Raw genomic sequence first — 24,085 nt, forward strand, 5'->3', positions numbered from 1 at the left:
GCTGTATACAATACACACTATAGATCTATACACTGCATACAATACACACTATAGATCTATACGCTGTATACAATACACACTATAGATATATACACTGCATACAATACACACTATAGATCTATACGCTGTATACAATACACACTATAGATATATACACTGCATACAATACACACTATAGATCTATACACTGCATACAATACACACTATAGATCTATACACTGCATACAATACACACTATAGATCTATACGCTGTATACAATACACATATTTCCATATTATACACAATGACTCCGGACATAACGCTGTATACAGATCGCACATACCTGATGTTACATCCTAGCGGGAATGTGAATAGGACCTTTGCTGATGTCCCCGTCATGTGATCAATCACAGTCTAACAGTGAAGGGTGTAGGACCTTTGACGACGTCACGATCATGTGATCAGTCGTGGGATTGCAGCGTATTACAGTGGATGTCACTTCCTAGCGGCTGAAGGACCTTTGATAATATCAGTTATGGGATCAATCAATGATCACATGACTGTGACATCATCAGAGGTCGTTTGATCCCTTCAGGTTGCGGCACCTCCGGTCGGGGTACGTGTGACGTGCGTTATTACGGGGGGGGGGCTACGTTGTGTGTGACTTTTATATTTACTAGGGTTGTATTTTTGGTCCAGTAACTATGGAGAACTTCTTTTAATAATCAGTCACGTGACTTTGCTGCCTGTGTGGATTCCGGTGGAGGTGTAACAAAAATGTGTCCAATGCACCTTCTGTCTGCAACCCAGCAGCTCTGTTACCCTGCGTCGGAGTGCGGCTCCGTTACCCTGCGTCGGAGTGCGGCTCCGTTACCCTGCGTCGGAGTGCGGCTCCGTTACCCTGCGTCGGAGTGCGGCTCCGTTACCCTGCGTCGGAGTGCGGCTCCGTTACCCTGCGTCGGAGTGCGGCTCCGTTACCCTGCGTCGGAGTGCGGCTCCGTTACCCTGCGCCGGAGTGCGGCTCCGTTACACTGCGTCGGAGTGCGGCTCCGTTACCCTGTGTTAGAGTGCAGCTTTGGAACAGTGGAGGATCATCAGGTTGCAGGTGGGTTTGCAGGATGGCAGCTTCCAGAGCAGGGATGAAGCTAGGCATACAGGACTAACCCCTCTCACCAGTCGCTGCAAAATCTGGGGGACCAAATGAGGCAAGCGCCTTGTTTCTAGGCCTCCGGTGCGCCACTCTTCCCAGGAGTCGGAGGTGCTATTTTGAAATAATCAGAGGGGCCTAATAATGGAGCAGCCGGATGGCTCTTGATGGAGCTGGGCCTCCCCACTGGTTATTTGCAGGTTACGCTCGTCGGTCCACGTGGATCAACTGAGACTCTGTTCTCCCGCCACAACTTCAGGGAGGCAAGAATCTGGTCTCAACGTTCCTCTGGAGACGTAAACGGGTCAGGAATCAGATTGGCATCAATGTGGGCAGATGGTTGTTTTCAATAGGTAAAATATTTTTGGACCACTGATCTTCCGCTGTCACACAGATGGGGATGTTCCGCATTAAATACAGTTGAGTCCAGACAGACTGGCCCAAAATGACTATGGACATTAGAGCTGGCATCAAAGCGGGCAGGCCACTTTTTATTGATTTGAATAATGGCGTGAAACAAGATTCATTACTTCAGAGAACCCGTTTTCACTTCTCCAGAGTCTAGCGGCATCGTGCTTTGCGCCACTCAAGTCAACGATTGGCTTTGCGCTTGGTGACCTTGGGCTTGTCTGCATCTTCTCCACCATGAAAACCCATTTCATGAAGCTCTTAAAGGGGTTTTCCAGGGATACAAAATGTTTGGACTAATACTCTTTGTCAAAATTAAATAAACGTCCTAATCTGCATTTGTTCCTATTCCCCCTACCTCTGGCCGGCCGGCCGGACGTTGAAATGAACGGCACGGGCATTGAGGAGGCTGTGGACCCAATAGGATACCTCAAACCCGGGACTTTGACGTATACCCAGGTTTGAGGCACCCTATTGGTTCACAGCCTCCTCAATGCCCGCCCCGTTCATTCTTAGATTATGCTTCAGTGCCCGCCCCATTTTCTTTGTGTTCCTTCATATAACTCACTGCTCGTGAACTGTGCGCCGTAAAAATTGTGTCTTCCTGGAAAACCCCTTCAACTTCCTGAAAACGACTGTTCTTACACCCCGCCAGACGTATAGGTAGAACAACTCCCCAAGTGCCAGAGGGGGGCGCAGATCAGCTGCGGCCACAGCTGAGCCAGACAACTCCAAGGGAGGGTAGAGGGCAGTGACAAGATCCCCCCCCCCCCCCAACGCTACCACCTGGACTAGAGGGCTACAACCCTCCAGAACTGAAGATCCTCTGCCCAGACCAAGCGGAGCGTGGTACAGGACCCTATTGATATAGGTAAAAGGACAAACTCCTCCTTGAGTAGCAGTCAAGTCCATTAGGGTGTATTCCGTTATAAATCCCAATTATTGAGATACTTCTACTTTATATAGGATTTATGTTTTTCCAAATCTGAAGTAAAATTGATTTCTCCTTTTTTTTTTTTTTACTCCACTAGGTGGTTGAATGAGTGCATCCTACCATAAATCTTCTACTGGATGAGCCAACAAGGATGGACGAGAACAGAAAACACATGGCCGAGAGCTTATTAAACCTCACCCTTGATATTATCTACCTGCTGACTGGAGAGGTGAGGGATTCCTGGAAAAATATCTCACGAAATCCTGTTATTTTGTGGATTTTGGCCATTGTCACAAAGACATAACAGCGTTTTTATTGCCATTAAAGGATCACTCCGGTGAAAAAAAAAATGAAAAATCAGCAAGCACTCCATGACGTTGAGTCAGCTGCATGTTAATTACCTCTCCTTATATAGATATCAGTGGGCGGTGCACACAACTAAGCCCCTCCCAGGCTGGGAAAATGTAAAACTGACTGTAAGAAACCATGGGTCTTGGAGCCTGACTGACAGAAAACACGAGGTATTTATACATAGACGCATCGGCACTGGTGTCCTGTTAGTATCTTGCACAGGGGTAGTGTCCATTGTATGATTGTAAAAAATGATGTCATCCCAAGCGGCTCATGACATCACTGCTCTAGTGTGCGGCCAAGTAGTGGACACTGGAGATCTGAGACGTCACCATTCAGATAAATGAAACCTCGGGGGTTTGTAGAGATTCATGAGTGACCAAAAGCTGAATTTTTGTTTTTGACCGGAGTGACCCTTTAAATAAAAGTGTTAATAACAAATAAGCAGCTCCCACTTAGCCATCAATCCGATATAAATAGGTGTGCACAAAAATATCCAAAAATGAAAGCGAAAAAGAGATAATATCAGGACATCAACCTTTTCTTTTAAATTTTTACTTCCGTGTGCACACAGAATAATGCAATCTCAAATCATCCAATATTAACCCCTAACACCTTAACGAGGCTGTCACCAGATTATAAGTGCCGTGTCTCCTACATAATGTGATCGGCGCTGTAATGTAGAGAACAGCAGTGGTTTTTATTTTGAAAAACGATCATTTTTGAGCAATTTTAGATTTATGCAAATTAGTTTCTTAATGACCAACTGGGCGTGTTTTTACTTTTTACCAACTGGGTGTTGTACAGAGAAGTGTATGACGCTGACCAATCAGTGACCAATCAGCATCATACACTTCTCTCCATTCCAGCCCAGCTTGTTTTATTGCACAGCGTAATCTCATCCGATCACGCTGTGACGGGACTTCCTCCCACAATGTGGTGACAGCCGCTTTAAGGACCAAGTCTATTTTTTAGGGATATTTTTAGTTTTTGTGTTGCCGTATTTAGAGAGCCGTAACTTTTTTTTTTTTCTATTGACGCAGCTGTCAGGATGTATTGTTCAACGGCATCAACGTTTTTTGGTACATATAACTCATTGAGGACCTTTTTTTTTTTTTTTTTTTTTTTTTTTTTTTAAGGGGAGGTTAAAAAAATAAATTAATTTGTTGCACAGGTCGATACTGTTGCGTCTATACAAAATAGTTGTGTGTATACAGTGCGATCTATTGATCGCTTCTATAATGCTTTGGAATACTCAATATTATTGCTGTTATATAACTATTGTCAGCAGGGCCTTTGTTTGCCTGTCAAATCCCCACGTTCGCGTTGCGTGACGCCGATAACAGGGCGTCCCCTCTGTCTCACCACTTAAATGCTGCAGTCACTATTGACCGCACCATCTAAGAGTCTAGGATCGGAGTTATCTCTGATCCCGTTCGCTGCAGAGAGATGGATGTCGGCCGTATATTACGTACTATTAAGTCCAATTGCGGTCCTAATGCCACCATGAGCGAAGGGGGTTAAGAATCAATCCCATTAACTGCAGATTTTTAAGACATTATTTTGGAGCACCGATGTTGACATTCACTTTATATTAACTTAAAATTGAGGAATTGCTCACTATACCCCTAGATAAGTTCCTTGAAGGGTGAGACACCAGAGAGATGAAAGGAATGTGTAACGTTAAATCCATGTGTCTCTCCATGCAAAGGATTACATAGTAGTGAAGACGATATCTGATGAGGATGGATGGAGCAGGACCCAGATCCCCATCACGAAGCCTCCACCTCACTCGCTGATGAATGAGAGAAGCAACGAGCAGAAGATCATAGAACTCACCAACAAGATCATGGAGCTGCTGACTGGAGAGGTGAGGACTACCGGGAATACCGGGATATTATACAGTGACACCCAGGACGGTGTCTGGATGATGACTGTATCATTGTGTGGGGTAGTAGGTAGTAAAGGGAAGGGTTTTTTTCGGCACCTCTGCAAGTCGAAAAGTTTAAAGTGAATTTGTTCTTAGATCCAATATATTCGCTATACAGTGGGAAGAAAAAGTAAGTGAACCCTTGAATTGAATAGATTAAAGAGATGGGTGAGGCCTGGGATAAACACCATAGTAACTTTAGGGATGAGGTGGGGTGGAATTTGGTCAAGTGCACGTGCGGTGAGGTGTGATTTCGAGAGCTTTCCATCAGTAATGGTGGAGTAGCAGGTTATGGGTGAAGAGCACTGAGGAATTGTGGAGAGGGGTGGTGGGGACTGTAGCTTGAAGCTCGAATATCAATCCTGTGTTTGAAATGTGTGGCAGAATCCTTAGTGGAGATGAGAGATGTTGGAGGGGGCATCAGGGTAGGGAGTTAAAAGCGTTAAATAATTATTTGGGGTTGTGGGACAGACCAGATATGACAGTAGAGACATTTTTTAGAAGTGCAGATTTAAAGGTAGGAATTGCATCTTCGTATGTTGTGAAGTCCTAGATTTTCTACCAACGTTGCTCTGCCCTTGAAGTTTGCCTACGTTTTCTTATCCCATTGGTGTGCCGGGGCTGCCTATTGACTCGGCGAGATCTGGTATGTGTGAGAGTGGCGACTGAGTTCAGAGCGCAGGTGACTGTGTTATAGAAAACAGTGGCTATTTTTGTAAAGAAACGGGAGAGTCAGAGAGCGTACGAACATCAAGATATTGAAGGTTCCTACGAGGTCGTGCTATTTTCTGGACCAGGGGCAGTTGTGGAGAGAAGGGGAAGGCGAGTTTGAGAGGTCAGATAGGGAACAGAGGCTTGTGAAAATAAGGTCTAGTGTGTGGCCCTCTTTGTGGGTGGCTGTGCAGGACCACTGGAGGAGGTGAGTTATAGCGGTTTGGGGGCAGCTGAGCAGGGGGATGTTGAAGTGACCCATGGGGGGATATCAGTTAACTAGGTTTTCTATAGATGCCTGTTCTCAAGAATTCTCTTATAATCTGCACAGTAGCATCTGACTTGACTCTACTTATTGAATTTCCACACTATTTTCCTACCTAACGTTTGTGGTGAAACGCATAAGCGACTACTGTATGCTTTCCTATACTGTAATTCCAGATTGATCTGTTATTGGGTTATACCACTACTGTCCTAACATATTGTGTGCTTCTTAGTCTCTGCACTTACTACCCCCCCATTGGTCAGGGTTTAGGAGGGTGTTGCATGCAAACTCGTGGAATTTCATGGCAAGTTACCCATTGCCCTTTCAGTCTTTAGCCATTCCTTGCTTAGACCAAAGGCCCTTTTACACGGGCCAATTATCGGGCAAACGAATGGTCACAGAGTGCTCGTTCCCGATCATTGCCCAGGGCAACGATCAGCCGATTAACAAGCAAACGTTAGTTCATCGGCTGATGGTATCGTTTATGTAGCCGAAAGTATTATCGCTGTCGGCAGCACATCTCCCTGTGTAAACGGTGATGTGCTTACGATATGATAGAAATGTATGAAGACGAGTGGTCTGAGTAACGAGCCATACATACGAGCGCCGCTCAACGAGATGTCTCATTGAGCGGCACTCGTTTACACGGCCTGTTGGGCCGTGTAAGACGACTCTTAGTTCTCTATTTCTCCAGGATACATTTCTGGAAAAATGTATCTTGTACATGTTGGAAACAAAAGGCCTTAGAGGTGATCTTTGAGTTTGTATCTTTGTGTGTATTAGACTCCTATAAGATGTCAGGATGTCGCGGTTTATTTCTCCATGGAGGAGTGGGAGTATATAGAAGAACACAAGGATCAGTACAAGGACGTCATGATGGAGAATCGCCAATCCCCAACATCGCTGTGTAAGTCCTCAATGGGATACAGGATTCGCCTTTAGAGAAATCTTTTGAGAAATGGCAACTTGACATTCCTACTTCAGTGGACCACCAAGTGGAAGAATTAACTGCTTCATGGAGGTCAGCGCCAGAGATCAGTTGATAGAGACAAAGGGGCTCCATAGAGTCCACTTGTCTAGGTTTGTCCGAATGGGGAGGCTTGGCAACGACACCTGTACTAGATGTCATGGCTCACAAGGCACTTTCACTCATATGATATGGGATTGCCCACTTCTTGGGGCTTACTGGTTCATAGTTTTTTTTTAAACACAAAGTTGGAATTCCCGGGAGTGTGCGCCCCAGAGAGTAGCTTGTTAGGTCTGGTACGAAACTTTAGACTTCTTCTATTTTACGCTAGGAAAACGATACTCCTTAATTGGAAACCTCCTAAAAAAAAACACATTATCCCATTGGCTTCAACTTGTCAATGCTGATCTATCTTTGTATAAGCTAACTTATACTGCTAGGGGGATCCCAGACAGATTCCTTAAAATAGGACATCTCTGGATCAATGCACAAGTAGCCATCGCCCTGTAACTTTCAAATAATTTCAAGGCCCGAGTGAATGAGTTGGTATGAATGGTCCATCTGTAAGGGATGATCTGCTTTGATCTATGAATATCTTGTGTATAATATGGTTTGTGGAACTGTCCAGATTGTTTACAATGTATGAAGTCGATTTTTGTATTTTGATCCCTTGTCGATAGATCATGGATTGTACTTATGTTGTAAGTTTGTGTTCCCAATTGGGAATTTGTTCTACTTTTAATTAAATTTTCAATACAAAAACATCACTGTGTAAGCAGAAACGTTCATTGAATGCCGGTAGAGCAGTTTTGGAGTTCCCCAAGAAATATTCATGACCTGATAGTCACATACAAACAGTGTATGCAGTCATTGTGCTTGCTTCTTCGACAGATGGATCCAGTTTGAAGAACATACCAGATTGGTTCTCCGATCCACTACTTACACAGATCTGTCAGGAGGACAATCACAATGCTATAGAGGATTATAAGGTAGATAAGAGATCACACCAAATCCTGTATATGACCCGTCTCCGTTCATGGTTCACTTTTTATTTGGCACAGTAGTTAATGGTTATAATTGTTTCTGATTTCATAAAATGTTCTGTTAAACATCTCCAACGGTCTTCTTATTTGTGCATTACGTGTTCTTTATATGAGGAATTAGGTTGAAGAAGAACTGGCTGATAATAAATATGAAGTTATAACAGAAGAAGAAAAAGAGATGCTTGTGGAAGATAGCCCGCCGTGTAAGGAGGAGGAAACGCCTACATGTAGCAGCACCGGTGAGTGATAACTAGCGAATACTGAAAAGAGTCACATACTGATTCCGCCAGGCTCACCCATGTCCACCGCTTAAAGTGCCTACAATAGGCAGGTGAGCATCAGAACTGAACCATAGAGTAACGGAAGAAGGTGGTCGGGTCTGATGAATGACTTATTGTTTTGTAATATGTCGACGGCAAGGGGTGAGTACGTTGCTTACCTGGGGAAGAGATGGCACCAGGATGCACTATGATAAGAAGGCAAGCATGCGGAGGCAGTAGGATGCTCTGGGCAATGTTCTGGTAAGAAACCTTGGGTCATGTGGATGTTATCTTGACACGTACCACCTATATAAACATTGTTGCAGACCAAGTACACCCCTTTCATGGCAATGGTAGTCCCTAATAGCTGAGGCCTTTTTTAGCGGGATAACGCGCCCTCCAACAGTTGTTCAGGAATGGTTTGAGGAACATGACAAAAGAGTTCAATGTGTTGACTTGGCCTCCAAATTATCCAGATCTCAATCCGATTGAGCATCTGTGGGATGTGCTGGAAAAACAAGTCTAAACCATGGAGGCCGCACCTAGCAACTTACATGACTTAAAAGATCTGTTGGTTACGTCTTGGGTACATGACGTCCATGCCTCGACGGGTCAGAGCTGTTTTGGTGGCACGAGGGGAACCTACATAATAAGGCAGGTGGCTTTAATGTTCTGGCTGAACGGTGTACACAGACATGTTTTCAAACATTTGACCGAATAATATTTGTATGTAGGGTCATAATTACAAGTGGAAAACTATTACCAGAAACTGGAAGAGAACTTAAGAAAGAGACTAAGTCTAGACAGTGGGTTATAATGGCATAATAGGGCACTATACGAACTATAGCTTGCAGCTAACCAGCGTTCTGAGAAACAGGCGGCCAGGAAAGTCCAATTGTCGATTTTTAAATGGAGCAGCAGTCCCATTAGGGTTATCCAGAAAATAATGCAACAGGACCCTCCGTTCCAGGATGTCGGCTTAAAGGGAACCTGTCACCAGCATTTCACCTATTGAACTCTCCTCACCCCCTCGCTGGCCGCTGTGGTCAAAAGTTCATTGCCGTTTTCCCCTCTCCTAAACTCCGACCGTAAATAACGGTCTGCAAACATTTCACGCCCTTTATGGTAATAATCCGGCAGTCTCATTCGTTCCGCTTATTATGCCCGGCCACCGCCGAAATCTTGTCTGATTCTTCCCTGTTTCGTCAGAGCCTCAAATCTAGTTACTGCGCATGCGCCGTGGTATTCTGTTGTGCGCGCGCACCAGAACAGGACATCGGTGCGCAAGTGCAGGATATAGGGTGTGCTGGGGGGAGGCGAGGGTTAACTCAGAAAGGCTTGAGGAATGAAGATAGGACTGTTTTCGTACAAAGATATGACTCTTACGCTCACTAGCATACGGTGTGGGAACACTAAAAAAACAGAATGATAAAAAATACAGAGCTTTAAGGCGAATACAGATTTATCAGCGCGTGCGCGGATCTGTCTAGTCAGTGTAGTTGGCAGGCAAGTAAAGCATAAGTAAACAAATACGCCTAGCAAGACATGTCAACAAACGGTGCAAAACGGGAACGTACAGTAAGTGATGGTAAATAAAGAATTTTGTGACTGGAATATTGTCAACAAATTATATAAAGAAGGGGAAATAGATTTTTTTTATAGGTATTTTTTTTATTACTGGTGGATCTCGGAAAACCCCTTTAAGAGCCACTTGAATTTTAAAGGTCCATCTAGTTTTTTTTTGCATTAAAATCAATTCATGTCTATGGGGCTATTCACATGGCCTTTTATTTTAATGGACTGCGTGAACGGCCCGGGAAAAAATAGGACATGTCCTATTTTTGCCCATTTTCCCAGATCCCTCAATAGACTCAAGTCTATGAGAGATCAGTGAAAATGGGTCCAACACGGGTTCAAATCGGGCATGAAAAAATGATTCTTGGATTGTTGACAACTGCTATATTTCGTTATCATAAGATATGAGTGCCAGTAGCGGTCAGTAACCTCTTTCTCTCCATATTAAACTAAAGTCGTTCACTGCTCCAAGTGCATATCTTGGATTTTTACTCTAGTTAATGCAGTAAGTGCGGCCCTCTGACCTGAGCGTGGACAGGGCAGTGCTTCAGCCTTAACAGCCTGTTCTTCATCAACCACTGTATATCCTGGGCTCAGTTCATCTTTATGACCGATTCCATCAACATAAAATACCAGATATGGATTTGCTAGTTGAATCTCCGTGAGATCAGTCTTGAGAAACAGGAGACTATCCACCACTTCTTCACAGTCACGTTCAGTTTCACTCACGCGAAGTAGTTGTGAGCAGGGTATGTTAAAAGAAGACAGTCAAGACTCACCGAAAGTGACACCGGAGAGAATAGTGTATAAGCAAATGTTTTTACCGTATATCGTGGCCACACAAGTGTTTTCCATCTGCATCTGGAACCTTCCTGTAATGGCTGCCACGCCGTTCCCCGCTGCTTCCACGGCCTCTGCTCCGGTTCCTGCACCCTCCATTCCCTCATGCTCGTCCCGAGCTCCACTCACCCGATCAGGACGCTCTGCAGGCTCTGGGCGTCGTCAGGTAACGGCATCTCTCACCTCCCTCCACGACCATCATCCACTATGTGCGGCTGCAGCCACTAGAGGGCGCACGCACGCGCGGACTCTTCCCTTCTTAAAGGGCCGGCGTGTGTCAAAACCCTAAGACTTCCTATTTAGGGACCCGCCTCCCTCAGATCTTTGCTTGTTCAACCAAGTTATCCCTGTGAGCTTCCCTGTACCCAGTTTTCTCTGTTTCCTTGCCTTCTGCCTTTGTCTGGATTTCCCATTGTGACCTCTGCCTGAACTTGTACTATCCTTGCCTGCTGCCTGCCTTGACCTATTGCTATCCATACCCATAACGACGTCTGCTGCCTGTCCTGACTTCTGGCCTATTCATCTGACTGCCTCTAAACCTGCTGTGCCATGCGTTGCCCTGGGTTACAAGCACCATCTCCCAGACGACACAGAGTATCCACAAACAAACCGGTGAGAACCGTGATACTTCCTACGTATGTGAGCAATCGAAGTGCAGTTAAAGACAGTTACTTTTGTTCATAGTTTTTGATTGACACATGAACTTTTATTTATCGTACTTTAAAAAATAAAAATATTGTAGGCTGATTCTTTCAGCGCGTCCACGCAAAGTAAGAGGGAATGTGGCTAATCTGTATCCATCGTCCATACATACATCATTCTGAGTTCAGGTAAAGTCTTGAAGCCGACAGAAATTGAGAAGAATCCAATCTTGGGATCCAGGCCTCCTTTTTGCTTAGCTGGCTGCACCGCATGGAGACTAAGGGCCCGTTTACACCACACAATTATCGGGCAACGATCAGCCAATGAATGAGCAACTCGTTCATCGGCTGATTGTATGGTTTATGCAGCCTAAAATATTATGATTGTCGGCAGTCTAGGTTATGCAAAAAAGACAGCGGCACCGTAAGTGGGCATAGTTGAAAAATAAATATAGGAACGCCATTTCATAAATAATCCTACCCATTAACCCCTTAATACCGAAGGTATTTTAAAGCTTAACGACCGAGCAATTTTTTTAGGTTTTTCCATCGTCGCATTCAAAGATCTACAACTTTTTATTTTTCCCTTGACATAGCTGTATAAGGACTTTTTTTTTTTTGCGGGACAAGTTGTATTTTATAATAGCACCATTTTGGGGTAAAAATTATTTATTGATTAACTTATTATTTACTACTTTTGTGGGGTACTGGAAAAAAAACCAGAAATGTAGTAATTTTTTTTGCGTCCTTAATTTTACGCCGTTTACCGCGTTGTATAAATAACATAACTTTATTCAGCGGATCATTACAATTGCGGCAATAACAAATTTATATGCTTTTTTTATGTTTTCCTACTTTTACACAGTAAAAACACTTTTTCCAAAATTATTTGTTTTTCTGTCTCCGTATTTTAACCCCTTAGTGACCAGCCCATTTTAGGCCCTAATGACCAAGCTATTTTATTTGTTTTTCTATAGTCGCATTCAAAGAGCTATAACTTTTTAATTTTTTCGTCTACATAGCTGTATGAGGACTTGTTTTTTGCGGGATTAGTTGTGCTTTTTAATAGCACCATTTTTGGGTACATATAATTTTTATATTAACTTTTATTAACCTTTTTGTGGGGGATTATAAAAAAAAACAAATTCCGCCATTGTTCTATGCGTTTTTAAATTGACGCCGTTCACTATGCGACGTAAATAACATGTTACCTTTATTCTATGGGTCGGTACGATTACGGCGATACCACATATGTAGAGGTTTTTTTATGTTTTACGACTTTTGCACAATAAAAACACTTTTGAACTAAAATTATTTGCTTTTGCATCGTCGCTTTCCAAGAGCCGTAATTTTTTTATTTTTCCATCAATGTAGTGATTTTTTGGGCTTGTTTTCTGCGGGACAAGACGTAGTTTTGAATGGTACTGTTTTGGGGTGCATGGGACTTATTGATTCATTTTTTTTTTACGGTGTTCACTTTGCGGTTTAAATTACATATTAACTTTATTAATGGAGTCATTACGGTCGCGGCGATACCACATATGTGTACTTTTTTTTTTTTTTTTTTTACACTTTTACTAAATAAAACCACTTATGGAAAAAAATGGTTTTATTTATTTTTTTACTGTACTTTTTATTAATAATCTTTATTTCACTTTGATGACTTATTTTATTAGTCCCACTAGGGGACTTTACTGTGCGATATTCCGATCGCTGCTATAATGCTCTGGTACACTTCGTATACCAGAGCATTATTGCCTGTCAGTGTAAATCTGACAGGCAATCTGTTAGGACGTGCCTCCGGCGCGTCCTAACAGGCATATGTCCAGGGCAGACCTGGGGGCTTTTATCAGGCTCCCGGCTGCCATGACACCCCATCGGAGACCCGCGATTGCATTCGCGGGCCGCCATTGGGTGACAGGGAGCTCACTCCCTCTATAAACAAAGTTAAATGCCGCAGTCGCTATTAACGGCGGCATTTAACGGGTTAAACGGCCGCGATCGAAGTAAACTTCGATCGCGGGCGTTGGAGCAGGAGCTCAGCTGTCATCAGACAGCAGAGCCCCGGCTCCTGCCTGCACGGGAGACCCGTGCAGGACTTAGCCTAGCCTAAAGCCCATTAGTGACCGACGTAAAAAGGCGTATTAGTAGTCACTAAGGGGTTAAGAGCCATAACTTTTTTTTTTCTTGACCGATGCAGCTGTATGAGGGTTTGTTTTTTTTTGCGGGACGACTTATAGTTTTTATTGGTACAATTTTGGAGTAGATGCGACTGTTTGATCACTTTTTTCTCACATTTTTTGAAGGTAGAATGAACAGAAAACGGCAATTCTGGCGTTGTTTTCTATTTTATTTTTTATGACGTTCACCTTGTGGGCTAGATAATGTAACAGTTTTAAATACCGGGTTCGTTACGGACGTGGTGATACCAAATATGAGTAACTTTTTACTTTTTAATAATAAAGTATTTTGTAAGGGGAAAAAGTGGGTTTTAATTTTATTTCACTTTTTTTTAGTCCCACTAGGGAATTTTACTGTACGATTTTTTTGATCACTTTTATAATACAATGCAATGCTTCTGTATTGCAGTGTATTATTGCCTGTCAGTGTAAAACTAACAGGCAATCACTTAAGTTAGACCTGGGGGCCTTTGTTAGGCCCATAGAAACCATTGGCACCCCGCGATGCACACGGGATGCCAGTGTGGTGAGAGAGGGAGCTCCCTCCCTCTAAAATAACTCAGATGCGGTGCTCGCTATTCAGCACCGCATCTGAGGGGTTCAAACAGCCCGGACTTCAGGAGCACCCCGCATGATGCGGAAAAAGTTCTTCTGAAGTGCCGACGTGAAAAGGTGGCACTTCAGAAGAACTACCCCAAACGGCCGACGTAAAAATACTATACACCGGTCGTTACGGGGTTATGGACAATAGCAGTATGAGCCACTTTTTATTACATTTCAGTAGCTCCAGTAGAGGACTAATAAAGATTTACGGATAGTCAATTAATTTCCCGCGCCTTTAAGCTCAAAAAGGTATTTCACTACTACTTCCATCACCATTGCCCCCTTTACTACTGACACTCAACTCACGTAGACACTGTGTTATAAATAGCCTAACATACTGTCACATTGCCAAATAGTCTGCTACTAATCTCAGTTTTTTAAATCTTATATATTGTGGTTTTGCAAAAAACTCTAATTATTAAAAAAAAATAATTCTTTCCAACAGACGACTTTGCCAAAAACTTGGAGAGACATCTTTTATCTCCGGATTATAAAGTAGAAGATAATAAAATCGCGCAAGATAATTCTGGAGAACATTTCATTACCACAACGTTAACCTCGGTCCTTCACAACAGCGATTTCTCTACTGATCCCACTAACCACAAGGAACCTTCATCTGATCAATCACTGAATGATCAACAAGATCCAGGTCCTGGAGGGGGTAAAATATTTACATGTGCTGAATGTGGGAAGAATTTTAAGACTAAATGCAGTCTTTGCAGACATAACAGAATTCACAAAAATGAGAGACCATTTTTATGTTCAGAATGTGGAAAATGTTTTATCCAGAAATCACATCTTGTTCAACATCAGAAAAATCACAGAGGGGAAAAGCCATTTCTATGCACAGAATGTGGGAAATGTTTTACTCAAAAATCAAGTCTTTGTGGCCATCAGAGAATTCACACGGGGGAGAAGCCATTTTCATGTTCAGTATGCAGGAAATGTTTTAACCAAAAATCGGATCTTGTTAGACATCAGAGAATTCACACAGGGGAGAAGCCATATTCATGTTCCGAATGTGGGAAATGTTTTACTTTGAAATCACATCTTGTTGACCATCAAAAAAACCACACCGGGGATAAGCCGTTTTCATGTCCAGATTGTGGGAAATGTTTTATCCAGAAAGCTTATCTTGTGAAACACCAAATAATTCACACAAGAGAGAATCTGTTTTCATGTTCAGAATGCGGGAAGTGTTTTACCCTGAAATCAGCTTTCATTACACATAAGAAACAACACACAAATCCGAAGCCATGTTAAGGTTCACCCTGCAGCAAATGCTTTACCCCACGTGTAAGGCCCCATGCACACGACCGTATTTTTTTCCAACCGTAAATACGGGTTCTTGGTCCACACGTATTCGACCCGTATTGCACCAGTATTTACGGATCCGTGCCCGTAAATACGGGTCCGGTATCACCCGTATTTACGGGCACGTTTTCGCTGCAAAATTACACTGCAGTAATCGGCAGCCCCTTCTCTCTATCAGTGCATGATAGAGAGAAGCGGCAGCCGTTTCCGCAGAAAAAGTAACAAATTCATACTTACCCGGCCGTTGTCTTGGTGACGTGTCCTTCTCTTGACATCCAGTCCGACCTCCCTGGATGACGCTGCAGTCCATGTGACCGCTGCAGCAAGTGATTGGCCTGTGATTGGCTGCAGTTTTCACATTGGCTGAAAGGTCATCCCAGGAGGCCGACTGGAGTAAGAAGCAGGGAGTTCTGGGTAAGTATGAACGTCTTTTAAAAAAAAAAAAAAAAGGTTGATCTATATTGTGATCGGAAGTCACTGTCCAGGGTGCTGAAACAGTTACTGATGATCGTTTAACTCTTTCAGCACCCTGGACAGTGACTAATTACTGACGTCGCCTAGCAACGCTCCCGTAATTACGGGTGCACACACGTAGTCACTCGTAATTACAGGAGCCCCATTGACTTCTATGGGCCTGCCCGTGCCGTAATTACGGCCTGAAATAGGACATGTTCTATACTTTTCAACGGCACGGGCACCTTCCCGTAATGTTGAAGGTAAGCTGTCTTGATGGCCCACTAAGTCAGGGACTCTCCCCCCAGACACGAATAAAATCAAATCTCTCTCCCCAGGTCATACCTGGTGATTGAACAATGTATCCGCCGAGCAGTCATTTTAACATCTACTAGAAATACTTGGCATTTACGGGTATCTCTATCATCCCAATTCAAAATGACCAATGGCAAACCACCAAAAGATGCCAAGCAGCTAATGGGACTGGCGCCCACTCGTATACCTGAAGATTTACCTCCTGAATTCCTCACAAATGAGGATATGACGTCTGCTGACCTTTTTCTATTGCATGCCCAGGAATCATCTACTACTTCTGAACATAACCAAGCCATCGACATAGAGCAAGAAGTGTCACGACATTTAGTGCCAATGCTTGACATGCTCCTAGATGTTCTCCATGCTTTTTTAAATTCAGCACTAGCACAGATCATAAATAACGTGCATGAAACCGCAGACCTTAAAACCCAGGATAACACCTGTAAATTTAACATCTCAGAAATCGACCACTCTCTCTCTCTCTCGGAGACAAAATGATGCAATTATTGTTCGTGACAAGCTTGAGGACCTCGAGAAAAGAGACAGATGGAATTTTATGAACTTTGTGTAAATCCGTGAGGAGATTTCAGGGGATGCTCTTGTCCTAGACCCGACTAAAGAAATACTGCAGGCTCTTTAATTGGACATCCCTCATCATCCACTGCCAATTGAGAGGGTACATGGCACTGGCCCACGGAGGGGGGGGGGGAGGGTGCTAGACTAGGACCAATATTAGCTAAATATTTCAACTTGACATTTAAAATAAGAGTTCTCCGAGCCTGCACAATCAGAAAATTGTGTTTGTTTTTTTTTATTTTATTTTTTTTAAAGACTTCTCCACTTTTATCACGGCCAAACAAAAGGCATTTACTACGGGTTGTGAACACCTTGATGAAAATGTTCAGTTTCAACTTTTCTATCCAACACAAAGGAACGTTATGGAAGATAGTGTGCCAGTCTTCTATGAAGATCCTACTGAAGCCAGACGACGTCTAATTAGTGTTCCACCTGACAAGAGGCTATCGACTGCTTGAGAATAGTGTCAGTGAACTAATGCTATCTGTTTAGTGTTTTTTTTTTACGTGTACTTCACTGTTATGTCTTCTTTTCCTCAGAAGATGTTATCCCTTCCTATCCCCCCCTCTCCGGACACACATACACCATGGCTCATCAACCCTACTTGGGCCCTTCGCTGGCCGGGACAGAGAGGTTTGCGATAAATGTGCCACACCAGCATCCTTACAGCCATTTCCTTAGAGCATAAGATCGGTACCTCTATGTCTTTTCCATCCCCATTTGCTCAAGCTTGTCACATGGAATGTGGCGGGTATGAACACCGTTGTTAAGAGAAAAAATATTGGCACAGGTCTTCAAAACAACGTAACCCTTGCACAATGGAGACAAGGGTTGTTTCAGTCAGGGCTCCGTTCTGACGGAAAGCTCTGATGGAATATCAGAAGGGAAACCTGACGCAGATGTGAATGAAGCCTTACACTGGCCCATTTTGGCCGTAACAACGAGTGCCGATCAATGAGACAGCTTATTTTCATCAAGGTGTTCACAGCTCGTTGATCGGTGTCCGTTTGCTTCTTTCACAAGGAGTTATGTATGGGGACGAGCGCTCGTTACTACGATCGCTCGTCCCCATACATTTCTATCATGTTGACAGCATGGGAGATGTCCTGCCGACAACTATAATATTTTAGGCTACCAAATTGATACGCCGATGAACGAGTGCTTGCTGATCGTTGCCCTGGGCAATCAACGTTACACAGGGCAATGATCAGGAACTAGTGTTCTGTGAACGCTCGTTAGCCCGATAATTGCCCTGTGTAAAAGGGCCCTTACCCACCGATTTTTGTTCACTCTTCAGAGGGCCGATTCCAACTTCCTGGAGATTTCAGGAGACCGGGTTTCTAAAGCCCAGACGCCCCGTCTCCAAACTGATTAGCTAGGAATTTTAGGGGGAGATCAAAAGTAAATCACATGTATTAAGAGCACTCCGTCATACTTTGGATTTATCGTTATGTGTAGAGATTTGGGATTAGGAAAGATTAGCCATTCATGGGTAGAAAAATCTGGTAATTGGGTTGAGGGGAAAACCCAGAATGAGATATTGGTTCAAGCCAGGAAGACCACCGTTCATATTTGGTATTCTCATTAAGATAAATGCAAGCATTGATCAATAATATGAAAAAGACAATTGTGGCAGAATCCCGTACACATATAGATCAAATCCAAAATGTTAGTCAAATGTAATATCCAGGTGGAGGAGGAGGGGCCTGTTTATTAGCATATGACCCGCCTCCTCTGGAACCTCAGCCCAATTAACATCCACACTGAAAGGTAGAGAAGGGGGGGCAGGGGCGTAGCTAAAGACTCACGAGCCCCGGTGCAAAAGTCTATCTTGGGCACCCCCCAAACTTCTCATGACCGGCGGACCGCAGCTTTCCGCTGCATCGCTGGGTCTCCTTAGTGACCCAATGATGCAGCACTAGCAGCCAGGGGTGTCGCTAAGGTCTTAAAACATCAGGGGCGGCATCCCCAATACATAAGTCCACCCCAAAAAATGTGTGTGTGTGTATGTATGTGTATGTATATATATAATACACACACACACACACACACACACACACACACACACACGTGAAACAGCATATCTATAGCACTACAACCCTATATCTATGGATAGGATTGGATACACAGCTCAGCAGAGAGTATCACACATGATAGATGATGATTAGATATAGGACCCAGCTCGTTGACATTGCGGCTCCAGCGCTGGACCCAGGAAAGGCAAGTGTAAGAATTGCTGTGCTTTTCTTTGTTTTTTTACAGGTTTGGTTGTTGGACTACTTCAGATTCGAGGACTACCTCGATGACGGCGTTTTTTTTATTCTCAAAATGGTTAATGGTGGGAAGCCCCACTGTTTTTCAGCTTTCACAGCCTAAAAATACCAGCCTGCGACCGCCCCCTTGCCCAACCATCACTACAGATGGTCGGGTACTGGATCGCACCTGGCTCTTCCCAGTACCCCTGGTGGTGGTTGGCACCGGGGTAATAATGGGGGTTAGTGTTAGACTCTGCACCGGCTAACACTAAGCCCCGTCTTAGTAACAGACGCTGTCAATCAGCCGGCGGCCATTACTAAGGCGGTAGTAATAAAGTTTAAAAATAATATTTTATTGAAATACCCTCATTAACCATTTTATTGAAAATAAAAAAAGCAGTCATCGAAGTAGTCCTTGAATCCGACATTATCCAACAACCGAACCTGGTGGTAGGCTTAGATACAGGGCCAATGTGTGATACAGTCTGTTGGACCCTGTATCTAAGCCTACCACAAGGTAGACTTAGATACAGGGCCCAGCAGACAGTTTTTTGGGGCCTTGTATCTAAGCTTACCATGTGGTAGGCTTGGATACAGGGCACATCAGACAGGATCACACATGGGCCACCGATCTAAGCCTACCATGTGGTAGTCTTAGATAAGGCCCTAGCAGACAGGATCACACCAAGCCACTCGCGGTAACAAAAGTGGCATGCTCTTTCTTACCGTGATTCCGCCTTTGACCTCCCATTGAAATCAATGGGAGGCAGAGAAAGCATTTTTCACGGTGTTCCTTGCCCGCGGCGCTCAATGGCCACAGGCAAAAATCGTCACGAAAATCGTGGCAAGAATTTGCAGGCAGGTCAAAGTCTGCATCAAAATTCCTTAAGGGACTCTGAGGCAGATTTTTTCTGCCTGCAAAAAAAACTCAGTGTGAACAGGGCTAAAGCCTATCAGTCGTTAGGGAGTCAATGCGTTTTTCGCAATCGCGGCAAAATTTTTACCATCCTTAAGAAAAACACAGGAAAAATGGTGCGATATTGCCGCGATTGCGGCACAAAACTCAAGAAAATCGGGAAACAAATGTACAGTCATGTAAACATGAGTGATTGGGGGAGCACTTACTGTCGGAGCCCTGTAGTGATGTTCACAGCCCTCTGCTGTCTCTAAGGAGCAGGGGAATCGCTGATAAGCGGACTGCAAACTGTAGGTCCGTGGTCTCCGGTCTTTATTCTGCTTGTGCAGCAGCCTCATATTATTATTTTACAGAGGTGGTGCGGGCGGGCCCTCCTGGCTTAGGGTCCCGGTCGCAAGTGCGACTGCTGCAACCCCTATAGCTACGCCACTGGGCGGGGGGGGGGATTTGGGTTGTGCTTTGTCCTTAAAAAGGGAGAAGCGTCACCCATCAGGATATGGTTGAGGATCCATATCTCGGTTGGAGTGACTGCCCATATTTTTAGCTGTCCCCACAGCCAGGATATTACTGCTGTACATCACTAAGATTTTCTTCTGTTTCTTTTATCCCTTTTATTTTCGTAACCTGTTTGAATGCTTTGGAACTGCATACCTTTTTTCATCTTTTTATCGGACAACTACTTTTTGCATTCAATTTCAAAGATTAATAAGTCTCTTCCATGTAGTCGGGCAGAACTTAATCTTACCAACGGAAAGAACATTACCTGTATTCATTTAGAGTATTTTATGTTCCATTAAGATAACCTGTGTTTATTGAGACTAACTCGTGTTGCGGAAATATAGTAACATAGGCCCCTATTGCCCAGATAAGTATTGGTGGTGGTAGCATACTGTGTTATAAAACATTGGGGTGTTGGAAACATGTGAGTAATTTAGCATAATTCTGTCATCTAGTAGGTGGGCATGAATTTTTGGGGTAAATTAATAAGCTCAGTAGTGTAATTCACCCATGTGACGTGACCGGAGAGCATCGATGGTCATACTTGTCACAAACGTAAAGACTTTCAAGACCTAGACTCCACCCTAAGGCTGGGTTCACACAACCTATTTTCAGGCGTATTATGCCTCGCTTTACGCCTGAAAATATGGCTCCAATACGTCGGCAAACATCTGCCCATTCATTTGAATGGGTTTGCCGACGTACTGTGCTGTCAAAAGACGACGCGTAAAATTACAGCCTCGTCAAAAGAAGTGCAGGGCACTTCTTGGGACGTTTTTGGACCCGTTTTCTCATAGACTATTGAAAACAGCTCCAAAAACGGCGCGAAAAACGTGAGTTGCTCAAAAAACGTCTGAAAATCAGGTGCGGTTTTCCCTTGAAAACAGCTCCGTATTTTCAGACGTTTTTGGCTCAGCGTGTGAACATACCCGAACAAGCATTTGAACGGTCCATAGACAACAGAGCTGACGACCATAGTAAAGCATTCCTAGAGGCTAAAACACTTTTAGATACTTCCCTTCAGGATCAAGCTAAATGGCCGGTAGACGCATTCCACAATAAATATTTCCGGTGGGGCAATAGGAAAGAGTTCTGACTGTCTTATATCCTAAACTTGTAACTTCTTTATGTCATTTAGTCTAGGAGAATCTGAGTGTCTAAACTTCCGGCTCGACCAACTCTCTCCAGTTGTAATCTGGTCTGTGGACGGCTCCAAGGCTACTGTGCATGCCCTGGAGTAGTCTACAGACCCCGGGCCATTCTCTACAGTAGAAGGGGAAAACATTGTGCAAGCACAGCAGACTGCCCGGGGGTTGAAATGGTGAATGACTAGCGGAAAAAAACTGTAGGGACAGACAAAGACTGCGTGGAGGAGGAGGTGGGATTGTTTCTACCATGCCTGGTTAAGATGAGGGGTCAGCAAGGTTTACTCCCGAGACTGCTAGTACTGGTGTATCTAGCAGCATCGGTAGTGCGCACGGAGAAGGCAGCACAGTTTGATTGCCATAAAGCGCGTACCGTCCACATTCGCTCCCGCTCAAATGTGCTGAAAGGAAAAAGAAACTTCTGGGGGTAATGTATTGGATAAGATGATTAGAGTTCGATTTTAATATTTATTAAGACTAGGGAAAAGAAATAAAAGGGTCATGCCTGGGTCATGCTTCAATGACATCTTAATCTTCCAATATATATTTGTATGAATTTTCCGCATATGTTGTTTCTGTCCTTTTATATCTGCGTATACAATGATATAATTTTACCTTAGACCTAATAAGTCATGGAACACTCTAATGTGATGGTTGTTGTTGGGGCATGTCTTGATGTCCCACTGCGAAATTTCTGATGCTTATGACCATTTCATGGGACCCCCTTTCCCTCAGATCCCTTTTGACTATTATACTTAGGTGCTGTCTTTACTACTATGAAGTACTTAATATAAAATGGCGCTCTACTGTGGGGCGTTAAACAGTAATTGTTGCGCTACGACCATTTTCTAAAGTATGATGGTGTCTGGGACATGCCTTGATAGCGCCATATTCTGCTGATATTTTTCCACATATTTTTTGTATACATTGGATTTGCTCTCTCATATATGCATACACAATGCTATATTTTGCCTTCTCATGTGACCTACTAATGCACGGAATGATGATATGGAAACTTTCTCTTCTTGCCTTCCCCCACCCCTTCTTCCTTTCCTATAATCCTGGTTACTTTATTCAAACTTAAATAAACAATGTTAAAAAAAAAGATACTCTTTAAACATTCAAAATTGCATTAGCATTTTTTGTTATTTTTCAACAATTGCATGATGGCATCTTGTTTCTCAGAAAAGTGGAGTTCAAAAGATCGGGATGGGGGTAGACTGTTTCAATTCACTTGAATGACTGTTCATTCAAAAACTCACATATTTAAAAGGGGTTGTCCAGGCACGGACAACTGATGACCTATCCACAGGATAGGTCATCCATATATGATCGGTGGGGGTCCGACACTCGGACCCTGCACCGTTCAGCTGCCTCCGTGCACCTAATCTCCATCCCGGAAGCAGATGGCCCCAGTCATGGAATAGTACCCAAAGTGAACAGGAGCAGAGTTGCTGTTCTGCAGCACGGCCGCTATGCTGTAGTGGGAGCCAACTGCTTCCGGCTCCAAATACTGCATACCCTGCATAACATCTCGCAGCTGATTGGTGCAGGGTCCAGGTGTCTAACCCCCACCAATCATATACTGATGACCTATCCTATGGATAGGTCATCAGTTGTCCGTGCCTGGACAACCCCTTTAAGGAAACCTACAAAGATTGGATCTCAGTCAGCAATTGGTTGTTCTAAATACCAAGTGGTGAAACCAAAGCAAGATTTGAGTTTCTGTTTGACATGCATTGGCAGTAGGGTAATGAACTTTCCCACAATTTATAAAATTGAGTCAAATTAAATGTCTACCCAATGCCTACCGAAAAAAATGATAGTTTATCCAAGAAACCGCATAGGTTGGGAGGAAAGTTCCCTAGAAAAGCTACATTTTTTTTTTGTTATGTCTAGGGTAGTTTGGTATGTCAGGTGGTAAAATGCCGAACAGACTCCATTCCAAAGTGTGTGAACAGAAAGGTAACAAAGAATCTAATACAAATTGTAATATCCAAAAGGAAAGCATCAGTGGGGTGAGCCACCTTCAAGAAAGTATGGACAAAGAAGTTAAACTTGTAAAGGATATCACTTTTGAAAAATCGTCTGTCAATATCCTGGAATATCCCCTTACAATACATTTAGCACACGCCTCACAAACTCTGATCACATAACAAAACACTAAACATTTTACGGCTAAGTGGGAACTAAGCACAGGAAAGCTATAAGCGGGGCTATGATTGGTGAGTCCCAGCACAGGCAGCAGTGCACATGTGGAACCAGTGGCCGCCTGACTGTCTTCCTATGGCTCCTGTGGCTGGTGGTCAGGCTCGGTTCGTCTCTGCGAGTCCCTGCCTGGCAGTATTTACTGAATTACCTCTACGTCACGTTTAACCCTTTCATGCCGACAATCTGTAGATTCACGTCCTATTCGCTTATACCCCGTGCAGCCAGGGCGTGAATCTACTGATCTCTGCTCCAGCCGGCATAGCGCTGTGTCAGTGTCCCCGGCTCTCCAGCAACCTGCTCACTGACAGCTGAATCGATTGGTTCGGCTGGTAAGCATGTGATAATCATGATTAACCAATCATAACGATCTCTGAAAAGTTTGTTTACAAACAAACTTTCCGCGCTTGTCATCTCCTGTCAGCCTCCTTCACTCTGTCACAGCTTTTTAGAGAGAAGGATACTGATCGGGAGAAGACAGAAGAAAAGTGAAAAAGACATACACACATACATACAATTGTGTGTGTGTATATATATATATATATATATATATATATATATATATATATA

At 43.6% G+C, this 24,085-nt stretch overlaps 2 protein-coding genes across 4 annotated transcripts in view; one reads left to right on the forward strand and one right to left on the reverse strand.

Moving 5' to 3' along the window:
* Positions 1–518, reverse strand: part of LOC142663712 (uncharacterized) — a 28,343-nt gene extending 27,825 nt beyond the window's left edge. Inside the window, exon 1 of the mRNA XM_075842496.1 lies at positions 324–518. The gene's annotated coding sequence lies outside the window, so the exon portion shown is untranslated. The remainder of the gene's footprint in view (positions 1–323) is intronic.
* Positions 354–15,551, forward strand: LOC142663719 (gastrula zinc finger protein XlCGF66.1-like). 3 transcript variants are annotated; one of them, XM_075842509.1, is made up of 7 exons: positions 354–596; positions 2,567–2,698; positions 4,532–4,690; positions 6,510–6,633; positions 7,585–7,682; positions 7,858–7,975; positions 14,281–15,551. In XM_075842509.1, the coding sequence occupies exons 2-7, from the start codon at positions 2,621–2,623 to the stop codon at positions 15,096–15,098; spliced, it is 1,395 nt and encodes a 464-aa protein (XP_075698624.1). In that variant the 5' UTR covers positions 354–596; positions 2,567–2,620; the 3' UTR covers positions 15,099–15,551. The 3 variants fall into 3 exon arrangements, with proteins under 3 accessions (XP_075698624.1, XP_075698625.1, XP_075698623.1); XM_075842510.1 differs by lacking the exon at positions 354–596 and adding an exon at positions 2,199–2,406; XM_075842508.1 differs by lacking the exons at positions 354–596; positions 2,567–2,698 and adding an exon at positions 2,717–2,990.
* The last annotated feature ends 8,534 nt before the right edge of the window (positions 15,552–24,085 follow it).

The sequence above is a fragment of the Rhinoderma darwinii genome, chromosome 11 (assembly GCF_050947455.1).
Source record: "Rhinoderma darwinii isolate aRhiDar2 chromosome 11, aRhiDar2.hap1, whole genome shotgun sequence".
Classification (NCBI taxonomy): domain Eukaryota; kingdom Metazoa; phylum Chordata; class Amphibia; order Anura; family Rhinodermatidae; genus Rhinoderma; species Rhinoderma darwinii.